Source organism: Plutella xylostella, chromosome 8, assembly GCF_932276165.1.
Source record: "Plutella xylostella chromosome 8, ilPluXylo3.1, whole genome shotgun sequence".
In the NCBI taxonomy this organism is placed as follows: domain Eukaryota; kingdom Metazoa; phylum Arthropoda; class Insecta; order Lepidoptera; family Plutellidae; genus Plutella; species Plutella xylostella.
In genome coordinates this window covers 4,475,654-4,495,600 of record NC_063988.1, presented here as the reverse complement: position 1 = coordinate 4,495,600, position 19,947 = coordinate 4,475,654, and the positions used below count along the sequence as shown (strand labels likewise).

At 40.6% G+C, this 19,947-nt stretch overlaps 2 protein-coding genes across 2 annotated transcripts in view; one reads left to right on the top strand and one right to left on the bottom strand.

Annotated features, from left to right (window-relative positions):
• The window catches only part of LOC125488867, a 77,769-nt gene that overhangs the window by 50,031 nt on the left and 7,791 nt on the right, over positions 1–19,947 (bottom strand). The window lies entirely within an intron of this gene.
• On the top strand, positions 2,690–6,374 carry LOC125488866. The gene is made up of 2 exons (XM_048622546.1): positions 2,690–3,395; positions 6,358–6,374. The coding sequence occupies exons 1-2, from the start codon at positions 2,690–2,692 to the stop codon at positions 6,372–6,374; spliced, it is 723 nt and encodes a 240-aa protein (XP_048478503.1).

Sequence of the window (19,947 nt, the reverse complement as noted above, 5' to 3'; positions counted from 1 at the left end):
ACAGGGTGAAATATCTGATTAATAAACCAAATATTGATAAACTGAATTATAAACCAAAAAAAATAACCATGAATAATGTGAATACATAATTATAATGGTATGAAAAATAGGTAAGTATGCTTGGAACAAAAAGAAAAAATCTAAGTTAAGCTTAATTTCAATATTAGGGATTATTTGTCTTTGTTGTTAATGTAAAGTTCAGTAACTTTACATTAACACACTAGAAACATACCCATATCTTATGATGATGTAGCTGCTCACATATAAAATCTAAATCGTCAGCGTTCACGACGCCATTAGATGTCGAAATCTCAAAAAGTATCATCAGATTTATCTCCCTGTCGTGAAATCCTGGAATCCGTATTGAATCTAACTCAAGTGTATCATTATCGCCATTCAGACATTTCTTTAAGAGGGAATCAGCTTTTGCTTCATCTTGTGATATGTCCGCAAAATGACGACTCCTATTTTTTAGACGTTGCTGGTAAGTTAACGTAAAACAAAATTTAATGCTATGGATAAAATATGTTACTGACATTATTAGAAAATATATCTAGAAATCTAAAGACACGTTTCTATTTAATTATGGTATCAATTTATATTATATAACACAAACAAAAACACTTATACCTAATCGTAATTTTTGACACACAAGCCAACTCTCTAATTACTGGGCCATCCTTTCACCATCTATCTTCATTGGATTATTGTATCTACTAGTTAAACCATATCGAGCTATATTATGGACACAAAGCCTATTATGATCTGGCTACACACAAAAGTTCATGGTCCTTTCACCTGAGTTATTTTCCATTTTCCACGAAAATAAGTTTGCCAAATGATTTAACAGAAGTACGGTCGCGGCTCTCCAACTACTTTCAGACACGTACGGACTGCTGGACAAAGAGATTCAGAGATGTGAGACTGCCCTTAACACACATGTTGCACTATCTGCACCCACAAACTTCGCCTTAAAAAGTTTTCTTGTAGGAATTTCGGGATAACATGTAGCATGTTTATAATCTTCCTGTACTTCCTGTACTTTTGCGTTTATAATAATATCAGCACAAAGGAAATTAGACATCATAAAAGCTCGTCAAGTGACTTTTTAACTATGTGGATTCGTTTTTTTATTGAATTTCCAAAATTCGTAGACTAAAAGCAGTTCAGAATGTCGACTACTCCCCCCCCCCCCCCACTTTTCCGGCTTACTACTTTCCAACATCCTGTATATTCCTTATCGTAGTTTGAATGAATTATTATGAAGCACATCGCCCGCTCGTGTTCTCATAATCCCAACAATGAACTCTCCGCCCGCATCTTGCCGGGAATGCGTCGAAAAATTCTATTCTATTCTGGACCTTTCCAGAACTTTCCGGTGTCAACTTTATGCTAAGTGCGATAAAGCGGACATTTTATGGAGTAGTATTTTCTGATAGAATAAGTTTCAGGAATTTTCTCTACTAGCAATGTCGGGTTATGCTACGTTTTCACTTGAACAAAATGTTGTTCTGTTTTATTAGGTTGGTGTTCATAATCAAATTTAATGTTTTAACTTTGATATAAAATATTAATTTAATGGTTTGTTACTGAGTTTCATAATTATATATCTACGTCGGTGGAACTCAGTACCGAATTTCCAGCACATCCCTCCTAAATAACGAACATTATCAAATCTGCATACAAAATCCGCTTTGTGCCTCGAACAAACGAACGAGTTATCGTTCAGATAGAGTTGTATGTGATGTCAGGCTATTGTTTTAAACGCAAGAGGGCGTAAGGACTAAAGCGAACTGGATATTGTGCAACGTGACACTAGAAGGCTGAATTAATGCTCAAGTTGACATTATCAGAGTGGAACGAAGCCTGTCCCTGGTAGCAAATGTGCAGTCGCAACCGCACAAAGATGCACTTCAAGGCCAATTTTCTAGTATAACATGTGTTCAGTTCGGAACAGAACCATAGACAAGTAATTATTACTGGCAACACTGTATAAAACCTTAGGAAAGGACTTCCGGTTGCCACCGCGCCGTGCATCCACGTACTTTGTATCTTTATAAGTTAATATTAGTTTGCGCTCAATAAAACCTATATACAGTCCACTAAACCTATCACTCTGTGTTCATTGAACCAGCGGTCACAACAACATGTAGGGTAACGTAACGTACCTAGGGACACTTTCGACTACCCCAACTTTGAATGAAGATATTGCAGCGTACAACTAAGATATTAATGTGAAATTTACTTTATTCGGTAGGATATATAATCTATTATCACTAGTATTTGTGGTGGAGCTTTGGAATGGCCAGATTTTTTGAAATTAAGATAAAAGTAAAAATGCTTGTTTTGACCCAAGGTACGTTACACGTTTGTACCTTTGGACACTCTTAAGTGTACTTTGGGACAAATTGATTTATAATATTGTAGGATTACATGTCGGGTGACGGGCGTTCACGCACACACACATATGTAACTAATGATGTAACGTCAGTCGGTTGTAGAGACGCACTTAGCACTCACGTGCGCAAATAAATGTGATCAATAAATAAGAACACGCATTTCATTTCGGGTCACCACTCCTCCTTCTGGTAATTAGGGAAACAACCCTAAAGTGGTGACCCCGACGTGATCTAGCATTTAGTGAGTGCAGAACATTATTATTTTTTGGACTAATTGTGAGTGCAGCAAGATGTACCCGGCAGGCCACCCTACCGCCGCCGCCGGTGGAGTCGGCGGAAGCGACCCATCTAAAGCGAACATTCAAGTGCCTGTGCTGTCACCCCAGGAAGTACCTACCCCCGCGCGCAGTGAGGTGGAATCCATCTCGCTAGCCTCCAGGGTCAGCGAGTTCTGGCCTGATCAGCCACGGGTCTGGTTCGTCAGGACTGAGGCGATCCTAGGGCCACAGAAGTTGAGCGACGAGGCTCGCTTCGATCTAGTTGTGCAGAAGCTGGGCAAGGACGTCGTCAACCACGTCACCGACATCCTGATCAATCCGCCACCAACTAAGAAGTTCGACACCTTGAAGCAGCGTCTTCTTGCGATCTACGAGGAGTCGCACAATCGCCAGATCGAGAAGGTGATCAGCGAGTTCGAGCTGGGCGATCAGAAGCCGTCCCAGCTACTACGGCGCATGCGAGAAAAGGCGATGAACAAGTTCCCGGACGAAACCCTCAGCGTGATCTGGCAGAACCGTCTGCCCAAACAGGTGCGCGCAGTCCTCGCAGTTTCAGCGGTGACCGACCTCGAGGACCTGGCAGCCGTCGCTGATAAGGTGATGGAAGCTACAGGAAGCCAGCACGTATCGGTCGTGTCGCAGCCGCAGCAACCCAGCACATCATTCGACGTCTCTCTCGTGATGGCCGAGATTGCGAAGATAAACGTGAAGCTGTCGGGTATGGAACGGTCACGCAGGAACGACAGACCTAGGAATCGCTCAAGGTACCGTAACACGTTCCGTAATACGTCCCGTAGCTCGTCGCGTAATTCACCCCGCCGTCGACCCGACAACTGGCTCTGCTTCTACCATCATCGCTTCCGGGAGAACGCCCAAAAATGCTCGTCACCCTGCGCCTGGAAAAAACCGGAAAACTGAATGGCATACATGCGACGGTGGACGCATGTGCCATTCTTCCCTGCCACCGACTATGCATCTCTGATTGGAACTCCGGATATCGTTTTCTGGTAGATACAGGAGCTAATGTCTCCGTACTACCGGCAACACGGAAGCAACGTTTACACGTGAGTTCGGACTATAAACTTTTCGCAGCTAACGGTACCGAGATAAAGACCTACGGTACTAAGACATTAGAGTTAAATTTAAGATTACGTAGACCTTATAGATGGGAGTTTATTTTAGCAGATGTCAAACAACCGATATTGGGTGCTGATTTTTTAACCCACCACAAATTATTAGTTGATCTATCAGCTCGAAAACTTATAGACCAGATAACTGATTTAAATGTTGTAGCTTCAGTAGAGTCCATAAAACACCCATCAATAAAGTCTACGAATGACCTTAATCAACCTTATCAAAGTATACTAACTAAGTATCCGCATTTAACCAAACCTATGTCATTCCGGGAAACTCCCCCGCACAATGTTATGCATTATATAGAGACGACCGGACCTCCGGTTCACGCTAAAGCCCGCCCATTGCCACCCCATAGGTATACAAAAGTTAAAGAAGAATTCCGTTTAATGCAGGAGATAGGTATCTGTCGACCTTCGAAAAGTGCATGGTCTAGCCCGTTGCATATTGTTCCTAAGAAAAACGGCGACATTCGGCCGTGCGGAGACTATCGACAGTTGAATGCAAAGACGAAGCCCGACAGATATCCTATTCCACGATTACAAGATTTCACATTTAATTTATCTGGTAAAAAGTATTTCTCAAAATTAGATATCAATCGCTCATATCATTGCATACCTATGGCTCCGGAAGACATTGAAAAAACTGCTATTATAACACCTTTCGGGTTGTTCGAGTTTCCCAGGATGACATTTGGATTACGTAACGCAGCCCAAACTTTTCAGCGCTTTATGAATTTCGTACTAGACTGTTTAAACCAAGAGCCCCGTTGTCAAACCGGAAGCCACGCTAAACCTACTTCCGATTTTGTATTCTGTTATATCGATGACGTCATAATTGCATCGGACACCGAGTCGCAGCATAGGGATCATCTTGAGTTAGTTTTTGAAAGATTACAGGAATTCGGTCTTACTATTAATTTATCAAAATGTAGTTTTGGTCAAGAGAAATTAGAATATTTGGGTTACGAGGTCAGTACTGAAGGAATTAGGCCACTAGCAGAAAAGGTGCAAGCAATCACAAATTTTCCGAAACCCCAAACAGTACAAGAACTAAGACGTTTTCTAGGTATGGTTAATTTTTATCGTAATCATTTACCTAACGCAGTTACGTACCTATCCGAGTTGAATAAATACCTAGGCTCGTCCAAGAAAAACGATAAGTCGCCGGTCGCATGGACGGAATGCGCTGAGGAGGCGTTCGAGCAATGTAAACTTGGCCTTCGACAGGCCGCTACATTGTCGCACCCAGACGCGCACGCGGAGCTCGCGATGATGACCGATGCCTCGAACACAAGCGCCGGAGCGGTTTTGCAACAGAAAATCAATAACGTATGGCAGCCTCTAGGTTACTTCTCTAAAAAATTTACACAGGCCCAACAAAAGTACTCCACTTATGACCGCGAGTTACTAGCTGTTTATATGGCTATTAGGTATTTTAGGAAGTCATTTGAAGGTAAACAATTAATAGTTTATACCGACCACAAACCGCTATGTTACGCGTTTACGAAACTAGCTAAAGACGAAAGCGAAACACCACGACGTGCTAGATACCTGTCCTTTATAAGCGAATTCACTACGGACATACGACACATAAGCGGAGCGAAAAACAGTTTCGCTGATGGTTTATCGCGCATCGAGACCGTTCATAGCCCTTCAGTTTTAAATTACGAACTGTTGGCTGACGCACAAGTACAGGATGATTTTTTAACACGGTTATTAGCGAATAAAAATGCAGATAGTAAAATTAAATTAAAAAAGATTTATTTACCACATTGCAATACAGATATTTACTGCGAAATTTCTACGCCCTCAGCCAGACCATACTTACCGCAAAAGTTTAGACGCATTGTTTTCGATAGTTTACATAATTTAAGCCATCCTGGCATTAGAACCACCCGAAAAATTATTACTTCGAAATATTTTTGGGAAAGTATGAACCGAGATGTTAACGAATGGGCGAAAACATGTTTAGAATGTCAGCGAGCAAAGATAAACCGTCATACATCAGCACCTTTAGGTAGTTTTGAACCAGTTAAACGTTTCGAACACATACATGTAGACATAGTAGGACCACTACCTACATCCCCAGAGGAATATCGATACCTTGTCACGATTATTGATCGGACAAGTCGCTGGCCGGAAGCGATACCAGTTAAAGACATTTCGGCAGACACGGTAGCTAAGGTAGTCTACGATCAGTGGGTATGTCGGTACGGAGTGCCAATTTTCCTGACCTGCGATCAAGGCCGGCAATTTGAATCGCATTTATTCAGAGAACTAATGAAACTATTAGGAATACAAAGGAACCACACTACCCCCTATCACCCTCAAAGCAACGGCGCAGTCGAACGTTGGCACCGCTCTTTAAAAGCGGCACTTTCGGCGCGTCTGATATCGACGAAAGGTTCATGGGTAGAGCAGCTCTCGACAGTTCTTTTAGGCCTTAGAGCAGCCGGTCGCAGTGACTGTAACATTAGCGCAGCAGAAATGACATTTGGCCAAAATTTAAGATTACCAGGAGATTTTTATGACCCCTCCCCACAGAATGTATCAAGCGATAATTACAGCTTAGTCGAAAAAATACGGAATAATATTAATCAGCTTAAACCCGTTACTACCTCACATAGTAGCTTAAAACCATTTTTCGTACACCCGGATTTACAAAATTGTGAGTTTGTATTTGTTAGGGACGATACCGTGCGTAAACCTTTGAAACCCCCATACGACGGCCCATACCGTGTCGTTAAAAAAGGGACAAAAGTTTTCGTTATTCAGTACCCAAATAGGCAAGCAGCAATATCTATAGACAGACTCAAACCCGCGTACATTTTATGCGAAGACAGTACTCAGAACCACGTCGATGTGACACCCGCTGACGCCGCTCGAGAGGCGCCAGTAGGTAGTCCACAACCGACGCTACGTTCTCACGATTCTACGAATGAACCGTCGTCGCTGACGTCGGCGTCGCCGCCGACTCGTGTGACACGAAGTGGTCGCGCTATCAAGCCACCAGTACGTTTTAGGTAGAATTTAAGATGTTAGTTTATTGCTTAATTTTAAGTTAGGTATATTCGTAAACTAGATAAACCTCGGTAAATAGCATTATGTTTGCGTAGGTAAGCAATACGTGTGTATGTTTATGTTAAGGCTAAGTAGGTTAGGTCACGTTAACATTAGCAATTATCGATCAATATTCAATCAGTATCTTGCAAACCATCTCAGTTGTTTAAAGTACAGACTTATATTTTTTTAAAATCCTTAAACATGGGAAACTACCAAGACAAAGCTGAAGTAATTGTCGCTCAAGACCAATCGTCTGGCAAAGTTATAGAACAGTATAACTGGTTAAGTACGTGGCAGCTGGTTATTGCTGGTTTACTAGCATTAATTATATTATACTTCATTTATACCCGGACTTGCAAGAGCATTAAAAGTTGGTTGCGTTACCAAGTCACCGAATTGCCGTTGCACAGGGCACAGTTTCCGCAGCAGCAAGCCAAGCCCGCGACCCCTGCTGAGACGATGCCTTCTGCAACTCCATACATGTAAAAGTTAAGTTAATATTAGTTATGATGTAATTAGGTTAGGCGCGCGCATAGTTTTAAGTTAGTTTTAGTGAGCGTGGTCAGTGCTAAAGTGTCCTACATAAAGTGAAAGTGAAAAGTCAATTGGTGAATTCAGTGAATAAAACGTATAAGACCACCGTATTCCTTTGTTAAACTTAGGTAGATATAAACTTGCATACATTGTTGTTTCAATACTTCTAGCTAGAATATCAACTGATTAACATTCGCAGAATCATTTCATTAGCTTAGCTAAATGTAATAAGATATGGAACTTATTATTGTTTTTATTTTGTTAGAACAGCATGTGAACGTGATAAGACTTGTATGACCTACTGTTTTTGCTATACCTCTGTTGTGAATGTAACCTTGATTATTTTTGAATTAAATAACTACTTTGTGTTTTAAGTTATAGTTTTGTGTCCAAATTTTTTTGAAAAAGGGGAATGTTGTGGGCGTTCACGCACACACACATATGTAACTAATGATGTAACGTCAGTCGGTTGTAGAGACGCACTTAGCACTCACGTGCGCAAATAAATGTGATCAATAAATAAGAACACGCATTTCATTTCGGGTCACCACTCCTCCTTCTGGTAATTAGGGAAACAACCCTAAAATATTTTTAGCAAAAAGTCCTGTAATCATCGAAATTTTATAACTACATTGACATCATATTATCATTAGTTTATAACGAAATTATATTTTGCGATTATGTATGAATCTTACGTTACAAAAAGGAACATTCACTTTATATAAAATAAATAGGAATATTTTCTCCTGTTTTTACTTTATCTACTGCTTGTTTCAAACGTTCCAGACTGACTGCAACTCTCTTCATTCCAGTTTCACTCTGCCACTTATAAGAACAGAGATATAAGACGTAATTTAGAAGTTAGCAGTCTCCATAGTACAAAACCATAGGAAATAGTGTCCCAAGGTACAAATTTAATCGTGTCCCAAGGTACAAAAAAGCAATTTTTAACAAAAAAAAACAGTATCTTTATTTTTATGTTAGGAATCTTTCAAATAATTGCCGTATCATAAAAATGAAATAACTGAAAATATATACGTGATATCCATGTCTCAATTTTGAGCATGCCTCAATGAGATAAAGCAACTCAAAAAACTATACAAAAGTAAATTTTGTCTCCAAAAAACTTAATGTTGTCTTCACCTCACACTCGATCCCGGTATGATCACGAGACTCACTAGTTTGGCCAAGCGAGTAAAACACTACACATAGGGTAGAATGATACGTTGTTAAATTAGCCAGTTTTAAAAATAAAATCATTGTCCCGAGGTACAAGCGTCCCAAGGTACGTTACGTTACCCTACCTACCAGTATAAATGTGTAGACTACATGGACAAACATAGCTTGTGACGTAGTTAATGCCTAATGCGTAAGTGATAATGTTTAGTATGTTCGCGTATGAAACATATGCATAGTTTTGCACCTGAGGATAAGAAACAAAGATTTAGTCTTGTATAAAGAATTCGAAAGAAGAAGGGAGGGGAAAGGGAGTTGATAGTGATAAGGTGCAAGCCATATTGCTATCAAATCCTACTCCGAGCTCACACCTCCACGTGGTCCCTCCTGGTAACTATCATACACGACTCCCTAGCGCTTCAGGTATGATAGGCTAACGTGACAGGAAAACTCGCCAAGCCGTCTGGCCAGCGTGGCGTTTTATGGCTAAAATTCCCCCCATGAAAAGTCCCAAAAAACCACGGCCCTCAGTCCCCGGCAGCCCCGTTATCCCGGACTCCGGTAGCGGTCACGGTTCCGGCGGGGCAGAGGGTACTAATAATCTCCGGCAGAGATCCGGCTACCAACATACATTGAATATGGCTACATATAACCCAAGGACCTTGAGCACTGATGACAGGATGGATGAACTCTGTGAAGAGCTAGACCACATTAATTGGGAAGTGTTGGGATTGTCCGAGGTGCGGCGAAAAGGAGAAGATCTCGTGAGACTCCAGAATGGCCACCTATTCTACTATAGAGGACATGACGACACGAAGTATGGGGGTGTGGGTTTCCTTATACACAAAAAGCTATCTCCAGCAGTCAAAAACATAACAAGTGTTTCAACACGGGTTTGCTATGTCAATCTGACTTTAAATTCAAGATATGCGGTGAAGGTAATTCAAGTGTACGCCCCCACCTCGAAACATCCCGATGATGAAGTCGAAACCTTCTACGAGGAAGTAGAGAAAGCGTATTTAGAAAACCCATGTCACTTTACAATTATCATGGGTGACTTTAACGCCAAAGTCGGACCTCCTCTGGCAAACGAGACATCGGTTGGGCAGTTTGGACTAGGAACTCGGAATGCAAGAGGACAAACCCTTGTAAATTTCCTCGAACAACACCAGCTATTCGCTATGAATACTTTCTTCAAAAAGCGACCATCGAGGAAATGGACTTGGATTAGTCCTGATGGCAGGACAAAAAACGAGATCGACTACATTGTCTGCTCCAACAAGTCGAATATTACCGATGTTTCAGTTCTCAGCCGCTTTAAGACCGGTAGTGACCATCGTTTAGTGAGAGCCACGTTCCGGTATAACCTGTCCAAAGAAAGAGAGAAGATGTTCCTGAGGAAACCGCTTAAGTATGAGGCGGCGGACTACAAGTTCCTCCAAAAAGAATTCCAACTAGAACTCCAAAACCGATTCGATGGACTAAAGGAAGAGAACCAGGACGTGGACTCACTAAACGAATCAATCTGCCGTGTCGTAACAGAAACCACCAAGAAACATCTCGGTGGGAGAAAAGCGAGGGAGGAAAAATTAACACCCGATACGCTCGCTCTACTGTCTCGAAGAAGAGAAATGAAATGTGACACAGCAGTGGACCTGAGAGAGTTACAAAAGCTGAATAAAACTGTCAGAAAAGCTGTTAGAACAGATCTACGAGCTTATAACGTGAATGTTATTAAAAACACCATCCAGGACAACAAAGGACCCAAAGTTTTTAAGAGAAAGCTCTGTGGAAACAGGTCCGAAATAAATAAGCTCTCTGACAGTCGCGGTAACCAAGTAACCGATCGTGACCAAATTCTTCGTATCGTTGAAGAGTTTTATGCGGAACTATATGCATCAAAAGCAGCAGAACCTGTAACACCAGACGCTACAGACCCAAGAGCTGATCCAAGTGAGCGCTTCGACGAGGATGGCATACCTCCGATTACAGAAGCCGAAATAGACTATGCCCTGGGATCAATGAAACGAGGAAAAGCGTGTGGTGAAGATGGAGTCTATATGGAAATGCTTCTAGCTGGTGGACTTCCCTTACTGAGAATGCTAGCTAAACTCTTCAACGAAGTGCTTAAAAAAGCAATAGCACCAAAAGCGTGGAAAAATGCTATAGTCACGATCCTTCACAAAAAAGGGGACAAGACCAAATTACCCAATTACCGCCCAATAAGCCTACTCTCTCAGGTCTATAAATTGTTTGCCAAGGTCCTGTGCAACCGACTGAACCACTGCTTCGACGACTACCAGCCCGTTGAACAAGCCGGCTTCCGGAGTCGATACTCGACTATTGACCACATTCATGCAGTCAGACAGCTGATGGAGAAATGCAAAGAGTACAACCGGCCCCAGTGTCTTGCCTTTGTAGATTATGAAAAGGCATTCGACACAGTCGAGCACTGGGCCGTCTTCCATGCTCTCCATCGCTGCAACATTGACAAGCGATATGTGGATGTACTCCGGGAGCTGTACAAAGAGGCAACAATGCAGGTGCGCATGCAATGCATAGTCTAACTGACCTTGTGTCAATTAACCGAGGCGTGCGTCAAGGAGACACTCTCTCTCCCAAGCTCTTTACAAATGTTTTAGAAGACGCACTAAAGACTTTAAACTGGGACGAGAGAGGTGTTAATATCAACGGCACTAACATGTCACACCTGCGTTTTGCCGACGACCTTATTGTCCTAGCTGAGAACGTTGCTGATCTCCAAGAGATGCTTGAAGAATTGCATGTAGCGTCTCTGCGCGTCGGTCTGAAGATGAACATGTCCAAGACCAAGATCATGACCAGTTGTCCTACAGCCGTACCTAACATAACAGTAGGCAACAGCTCAGTAGAAGTTGTGGACAAGTACATATATCTTGGACAATGTTTATCTTTTGACAAAGACTCGCAGACAAAGGAGATCGCTAGACGAATTCAGCTAGGGTGGGCTGCTTTTGGTAACCTAGCAGATGTTTTTAAATCTAGCCTGCCACAGTGCCTGAAGACCAAGGTTTTCAACCAGTGTGTGCTGCCTACCCTCACTTATGGTGCCGAAACATGGACGCTCACAAAGACATGCATGCACAAAATTAAAGTAGCACAACGAGCCATGGAACGCACCATGCTAGGCATCTCGCTAGTGGACCGTATCCCGAACGTAGAAATTCGACGCAGGACAAAGGTTGAAGACGTTGGGAGACGGATCACGAAGCTGAAGTGGAGATGGGCAGGGCATCTGGCAAGGCGGCAAGACGGCAGATGGACCAAGGCAGTGTCGGAGTGGTGGCCAAGGGAGGGACGGCGATCAGTCGGTAGACCGCCGACCCGTTGGTCCGATGACATTAGGAGAGTGACTGGACCAAACTGGATGAGTGTAGCACAGGACCGTGGGACTTGGCATAACATGGAGGAGGCCTATACCCTGCAGTGGGTTGACATGGGCTGATGATGATGATAAAGAATTCAGCCTCAAACTATTATCCGATAATACTACTAACGCACCTACTTACTAAATTTGATTCAGGTTGACCTCAAGTCACTTTAGCTCCTCTACAAAATAATTCAGTCATGAAATGAACTCCACACACACACATGCACGGATGGAATCTTTTGTGCTATTATGCAATACTTATGTGTGAGTGCGATGCATTCTCTTCTTTGTCCAGTGCTGCAGTGTCCATCTCAACAGGATTTAATCTCGGAATTGCCTATTGAAGAAGCCAGTAACCTATTTTTAGCCGAGTATCAATGATTTAGAAAAAAGTAGTCTTTACCGCATGAATGTGTTGCTATTATCGCCATCCTTCACCCTTCACTGAGACTTTAATTATTACCTGAAAAAAACAAATTCTTATTAGTTCGTGCATAGCTCTGTATATGTAGGTAATATGAGACATGGTATCCTATCCCTCACATTTATTTTAACCAAAATCCGTTTAATCTGTTTAGCTGCTACGATACTCAAACATTTATACACAAATACATACAGGGATGTTAAACTTATAACACCATAATCTGCCATAGTGGTTAAAAATTTCCGATCATTCATGAACGCCATGAAAAAAGACGAGCTCGCTAAAAAATGATCGTTACGAAATTGAGCATTTTGTAAAATGGCGGAAATGTGTCTAGACGTGCAGGAAATCAAGTTTGTAGAGACATAGGAGGTGGCGCCGTCACGTGATTGGCGTAGGCAGGTCGGTGAAATGTCATTTTAGGATATTTTTGACATTGTCTTTTTTCTTCGAGTACTTATTGAACATTCGGGTGAAATGGAGTTTGAACATGTATGGATTGTGCAAGTTAAAATGATTGTTGCTAAATATCTGCAAACAAAATGCAGTAGTTGTCTACACTATACAGAATGCTGCAAAAGTACCTAGTAGGTAATCCAAAAGATATTCTCGTTATTCTGAACAAGTTTTGGAAATTCGTGAAAGAAATATTTGTTTATATTTATTTATAGACACTTTATTGCATACTTAAAAAATAACATACACAGACAAAATACAAATTAAGAAGAAGTTAGTACACAAAGGCGGGCTTATTGCCAAAAAGCAATTTCTTCCAGCCAACCCTTGGTTGGTGGAAAACTCAGGTAAATTTAACAAAACTCTTTTATACAATAATAATTAAAAAAACAGTAAATGCAGACATATAAGGAACTAAGACTACATTAATATTGTACTACCCATAGTAAAAACTCACATGACCATTATCTTTATCAAACTGACAACCCAGTCTTTATCAATTTAAATCATATAAACATAAAATTAAGTAGCTGTTAAAAGACCAAGAGTCAAGATGAAGACATACGTAGGATCTCCCAGTGAGCGGCAGAGTAAACGGCGCTCCGTTTTATAAATTACAGCAATCTCGCGCCATCCACAGAGCGAATCTGTCTTCATCTGTTTTAAACACAGGCTGAAACTCTTCCACTCACTTACGTACGTAAGGTCAACTTACAACAAATGTATGTGTTTGTATATAAAATATAAAATATGGTAATAAAATATAAAAATATGTCACAACTAATATTAATGTGCGAAAATGTGCGCAATCTAATAACCATTTCGAATATAATATAATAATATAGATTGATAGATATAGATTGTATCCAGTTTCGTGCTTAAGGAGAGGCCTATGTCCAGCAGTTGACTATAGGCTGAAGAGAAAGAAGAAGAAGAAATGTGCACTAGGGCAGAAATATACCTATATGCAGAGGTTTAACCCAGGAGGCTCCAACTCCTACATTGGGAGGAACTATTACGATTTTAGGTTCATAATAATATATAATTTTAAAATTATCCCTTGAAAGTACATTAAAGGAGTTTATAATAAAATATGTAGTTGGCAGGCCAAACTTAAAGACTTCGTAAATCCGGAGTAGGTGTCTTGGCACAAGTTCCAGCCACCAGGTGCACAACTTATCACAACCTCCAACTATTTCAGCGCCTGGCAGCCGACACGTGTGTTCCCGCTCCTACTATGATTAATAACTTACCCATCGCTAGGAAGACAGCTTCGATGAATAAAATAGATTGGTTTGAGTTTTAATAATTATACAAGGTGTTGCAAAATTGGTATAGGTACTAAGCGGAATGGGGTGACTCAGGGATTCAATCTGGATAGCTTTTGTTCTACCACTATTGCAACATTTATCGAGGCACGAATTTTTGTTTGGTATCAGAACTAAGTACCTGGTCACTTTCAAATAGTGGAAACGCAATCTGTAGGCCTCGACAACCGATGATGTGTAAAGTATGATATTAATTAAAACCTACACGTGGTGTAAGTTTCTGAAAACTAAGATAATATTCAGCCGACGGTAATGGGTCGGAAACACTATCGGGCGATTTAACACAGCGAGGAAAACGTCTCATAACATTTTATGAAAGACAATTGCACAAGTTTTAATGCCGAAAGCTGTTTCCAATGGTTTTATCACGTTGTATAAATTCCCTGAACAGTTGGAATCCAGAAGGAAGCTGTAATATAAGCGTTTCCCAGAAACATACGGGGTTAGACAGCTGGTATGGGCAAAGAATTTAATAAAGACTCTGCTTTATTTATATACGTAATATACGTATTGAGTAAAAAAGTGGGTTTCTGATAAAAAAAATATAAAAACAATTTTGAAATAAGCGATGAAGTTACAGCATTACTCTGCATAATTATCGTATTTACAATGCGTAATAGGCATCTTCATTTTCCTTAAATTTGGTGATTCTAATCGGAGTGAGCGCCGGGATATGCCAATTTTCGCGACTGCGGAGCCCTATTTTCCAGGGCGGATCACCCCAGGGCGTCGTCATCATATTGTTAGGGGGAACCCGTAGAAAGGAACCCTATTTGGAACTCTTGAGAATGTTTTAAAACCAAGTTAAACTTGTATAAAAATGTTCTCACAGTAACACCTCTGAAAAGTTTGACTTGTGATCAAAGTTTAAGTTAATAATTATAATTAAACTTTACATGTTAATTATCTTATTTATTATAAGGGAGGGCCTTTGCCCAGCAGTGGAACACTATGATAGCTACCTAAAAGGACCTAGCACTCAAGCAACTGAGCCTAGAAATAAATGCAGTCGAATACCTACTTACCAGTAATTATAACATGCAAGTACAAACATAGGGTAAATATAGGTAAATATCATCCATATCACTAATTGCATGCTCATGCTCCATATGAGTATAAATGAATAAATTGATCAGAGCGGCTCAAACTCAAAACGACAAATACTCGACAGGTCATCAGCTATGCACAATTTCGACCGCCAATAACGCAAAATTTCAATCAACAAATTCAGCTGCCATTCAGATATCGATCACTGGGAAGTACCCTCTTTGTTTTGCATTACCTATGCAGTGTGCAACCCTCGCTACGCGTACTGTGGAAATTTTCACACTTACACACTAAATAAACATTCCCGCTACGCTGCGGTTTGTTGTGGCGGCAATTGAAAAGGAATAGGACAAAACCCGCATTCGACAGCGACTTATGCGATACACTGCTTAGTTTCGGTATTACGTGGGGTAGGGGTTTGCGTGTTCGTATCTTCGAAAATATATTTTTGATGGCAATTGTTTGCTTTATTATGTCTGTCTCGAAGAATACAATGTTGATCTATCGGTGGTAAATATTACTTGAGCACTGACCAAGCAATGACCAAGGATAATAACTATATTTGAACCCTTTGAGTCAGTATGGCCCAGGCTCAACACAGAGTTGTTTAGGTGAAACGTCGGTCGTATCAATAAATTCAACCTGCACAGATTGCCATCACCTCTCGAGGGCGGTGGGAACCCATTAGGCAAACGTATCTCAAGGATTGTATGTAGCTGGCGAGTCTGAAAGCCATCGTCCGAGGTAAGTAATGAAGCAATTGCGACTATTGCCAGTCTCGTGTGGCCACCGCATCAATAGTTGGAATGCTCTTTGAATACGAACTGCTCTCAGCCCGCACTGGATATGGAATCGCCCGGGCTACTTTCCTACGTGATCGGAGATTCAATACATTTGCATTTCTATTGGTCCACTCTGAAGAATTATTAAAAAAATTGTGAAAAATATATCCTGTTTGAAAAAATGCCTAATTATATTTTTTGACTCTACGAATATCGTAACATCTCACAATTATTTGTGTAGCGATGTCTTAAATGTTTATTGGTCTGTGACAGGGGTGCGTTGCCGGTGTACCAGGGGCCCAGCGCCGGGTGGGGTATCGATTGAGCCGCGCTCCCCATCCGCCCCACTCTCCGGACTACCCCTCTACTACGATACTCTTCCATCCATCACCGCTTTCCGAGCGAGTGTGACGACACTATACGACCCATATCCATCCATCCCGCTCACACGAGGACACGTGAATGACACATCACCTCCGTGGTACGGAGGTACTACCAAACACTACACGTTATAATATTACTCTCGTGGGCACATTGAATTTATTCTCTTAAAAAAATATTTCATTTCGCCCGCACGGAAAATGTTATGATTTAATTTAATTCAAGAGTGGATTTTATCTTGTTATTTATGACTTTAATACTTTTAATGTATAATTTATGTTAAATCATGTGTAAAAGAGTGGTGCGTTTTATTAAAATGTGGAAATACCTTTCTAATGTAAGAACATATAGTACCTACCTACGGACTTATTGTGAAACCCACAATTGATAATAAATAAAATTATAACTTTCCAATAGATTTCTAAAGCTTAGCTTCATCATCATTATATCAATTCCAATAACAAATCCCTTTTTGCATAGCCGTCTCGTCGCCTTCGCAACGAGTGCCAGTGAAGTTAGTTTAGCTTATAAAGTCATAAATCACACCGGTACCATATGAAATGAGACGGAAGCATCTGTTATTCGCCGCAATCTGCCAGCGGGCGCGATTGTGCCACAATTTGTGCCAATCCACCTCGCGTCGTCTAATGAATCAAACGACCACCGGCATTGGTTAGGGCTGAACCAATCACACGGATCCAATATTCATAAAGGAAACAAATGAAATAAGGTCTTAGTAAAAGTAATATTGAAATGTTATTTACTGGATGGAATGAACGATAGGTACTGCCGAAACTCTTCAAAAAAAGTTCGGAATTTACTTTGCATTGTAAATTGAAGAAAAGAAAATTCATGCATAGTTCTCTAGGAAAAACGAAAAACTGTTGTTTCACAGAAAACCAAACGACATACAGTACGCGTTTTAACTATTTAATCTAATCTCATATACCACACTAAACACCTTTCAGATTAAAGCTCCGCTTCGGCACTGCAACTCGTATCTGACCACAGTGTACATCTGTACAGTACGGTCTCCACTATGGAGTACATAAATAATTGCATCGAACGTCATGGAAAGCTGCAACCGCCTGCGGCCACGTCGACAACGAGCGAGTCAGACCGTCATTTCGACCACAGAATACACGACGCATTTTCCCTCCATTTCGAACCGCCATCCGTATTTTACGCGCCATAATTGCACCTATGCCTAAGCCGTATCCTGACATATTTTAGTCACGTCTAAATTCGCGGCAGGCCAGTGCATCCTGCCTGTAATGAAGTGCGCCTCTGGAGGGTTACTTCTGCTTGAAAAAAAAATATCGGGACGTTTAGACAACGATGTAGAGTCGTCTACAGTGCAGCAGAGCTCTGAAACCTAGTTTTTCGTAAGTTAAAGTGGCCCCCCTGACCCCTGACCATCGTTTCCGATTGAATACCGGAACACGGATGGCTGGAGCGACCACCAAACTCACGGATCATTTCCATGTTCGAAATTCATAATACCTATTTTGTTGTTTGTGCTTAGAGTTGCTGGCTGATTGTACTTAGTTGTTGTTATTCCGAACGCATCTCGATTCAAAAGTTAAGAGAAAGTTAATGCCAATTTGACGTCTCATTTTCTCTCGATGCGGTTAATTGAGTTTTCAGCTTTGCTTACAAAGACATTCATGATTATTCAAAATAAGCTCGCTCTAAGCAGCATTGTATACTTACGATAATTACGATGCTGTATTCGAAGTATCAATATGATTTTACATTTCCAAATTTACGTGATTACTTACTTACTTATATCTGAAAAAAGCTTCAAACAACGTTCCTCTATCTACTTCGCAACTAAGTCCTTAGTTTTAAAGCAGCTAGTATCCAATTTTTAAAGGTCTCTAACAATCCTGAATGTCCAACTTTTCCACTGGCACGTCGTTTAACAGAGCTGTAACTCCGGCGTGCAATCAAACATGCTCTAACTCGCTATCGGCGAGCATGCGGGCTATCTGTCAAATGAAATTAACTGGAGTTTCAGTTCCGGAACGCACAAACACTTTTGTAACTAGTTAAAACTCTGCCGCTGAAAAGTGTAACGGCTTTGCAATGTTCCGAGGCGAGACTTTGATCACTTCAGGCTGGTGGTTGCCAAGAAATGTAACATCGAGTTGGAAAAAAGTAAGTTACCTGATATAATTTTCATTTACATAAGAAAACATTATACATAAACATATGCTCTTTCACCATTTCTTCTCCTCAGTAACCGAGCCTTTTTGAAATGGTAATAGTAAGTGAGTAAAAATATTTTAACCAAATAAAATAAATAATGTTTTGGAAATTATTAATATCCTTAAATAATATTTTTTTTTTTAAATACCTACATATATTTATGTAACACAAACGTTTTCAGGGAAGTCCCACATTACGATCATCACTATTGTTTCATAATGGTTATTGGTTAGTCTCTATCATATACCTCAATATAATTCATTTCGCGATAATTATTGGTTAGCAGAATTTCCCCGTGTTCCAATTCTACCTGACTTCCAGTTCAATGACCATCGCATCTTGCGGCAGCCCTGGCCGGCGGCAATCAGGGGCTGGCGAGCGATGCATCACGTAGCTGGAGGGTTAATCTATACTGACAAAAAACGAACCAACAAGAGCTGTCGTAAAATCGACACATTTAATAAACGAGATAGAGTCGTGGCACTATCGTGGCTCGCGCAGCATAGCTCCGAAACTTAGTTTTTCGTCATATGGAGTGACCCCCTGAGGTCAGCTCCGATGCGGGCGAAGGTTAAAGTAAATCGTCGAACAGTAAAAATAAACAGCTATATTGGACTCCTGTTGACTCACCCGCTATTTATAGTTCCGGCCACATGTGTACCTTGCGACTCCAAGACGTGGGCAAAGGGTGGGCTTAAACGTTATTTATTTATGTAAACTGAAGTTTAACTGACTGTTGATAGTACATAATATATTTTTCAGATACTCTAGCACCCTATACCAATAACCTTACAAACATAATACTTAAGTTCTAGTGTCCGTAGTTCAGCTAGCTTTTTCAGTGATCGTACTTCCTTCACATATATATTTTTGGTCTCACTATTATTTAAATTTTCTTTAAAAAATCTATTTTCTTAGTAACGCAAGTAAAGGTACGCCAGTATAATATTATGTATAATAATTTTAAGCATTTACCTATCTTCTCAGCAACAGAAGAACTATAAAACAAAATTATCCATCTCTGATTTCCCAAGAGTATCTACTTTTATCTTCCCCACCGTAATTAACTAGAGAAAATATTGTTAATTATTGTCGGTAGCGATCAACACAATATTAGAGCCCTTAATCAAATAAGAGAGGTCATTGCTTTAAAAACGAAAATGTATAGTTTCCTTGTGCCAATTATTAAGGATCCGGAAATTTATAATTCACAATCGAGTTTACTTGTGATTATTAGTAGAAACTTCAAAATAATCCTAAATAGGTATGGGACACAGGTACTATTTCACAAAAGCATGTTTGTTCACGAAATATACAAAAGCC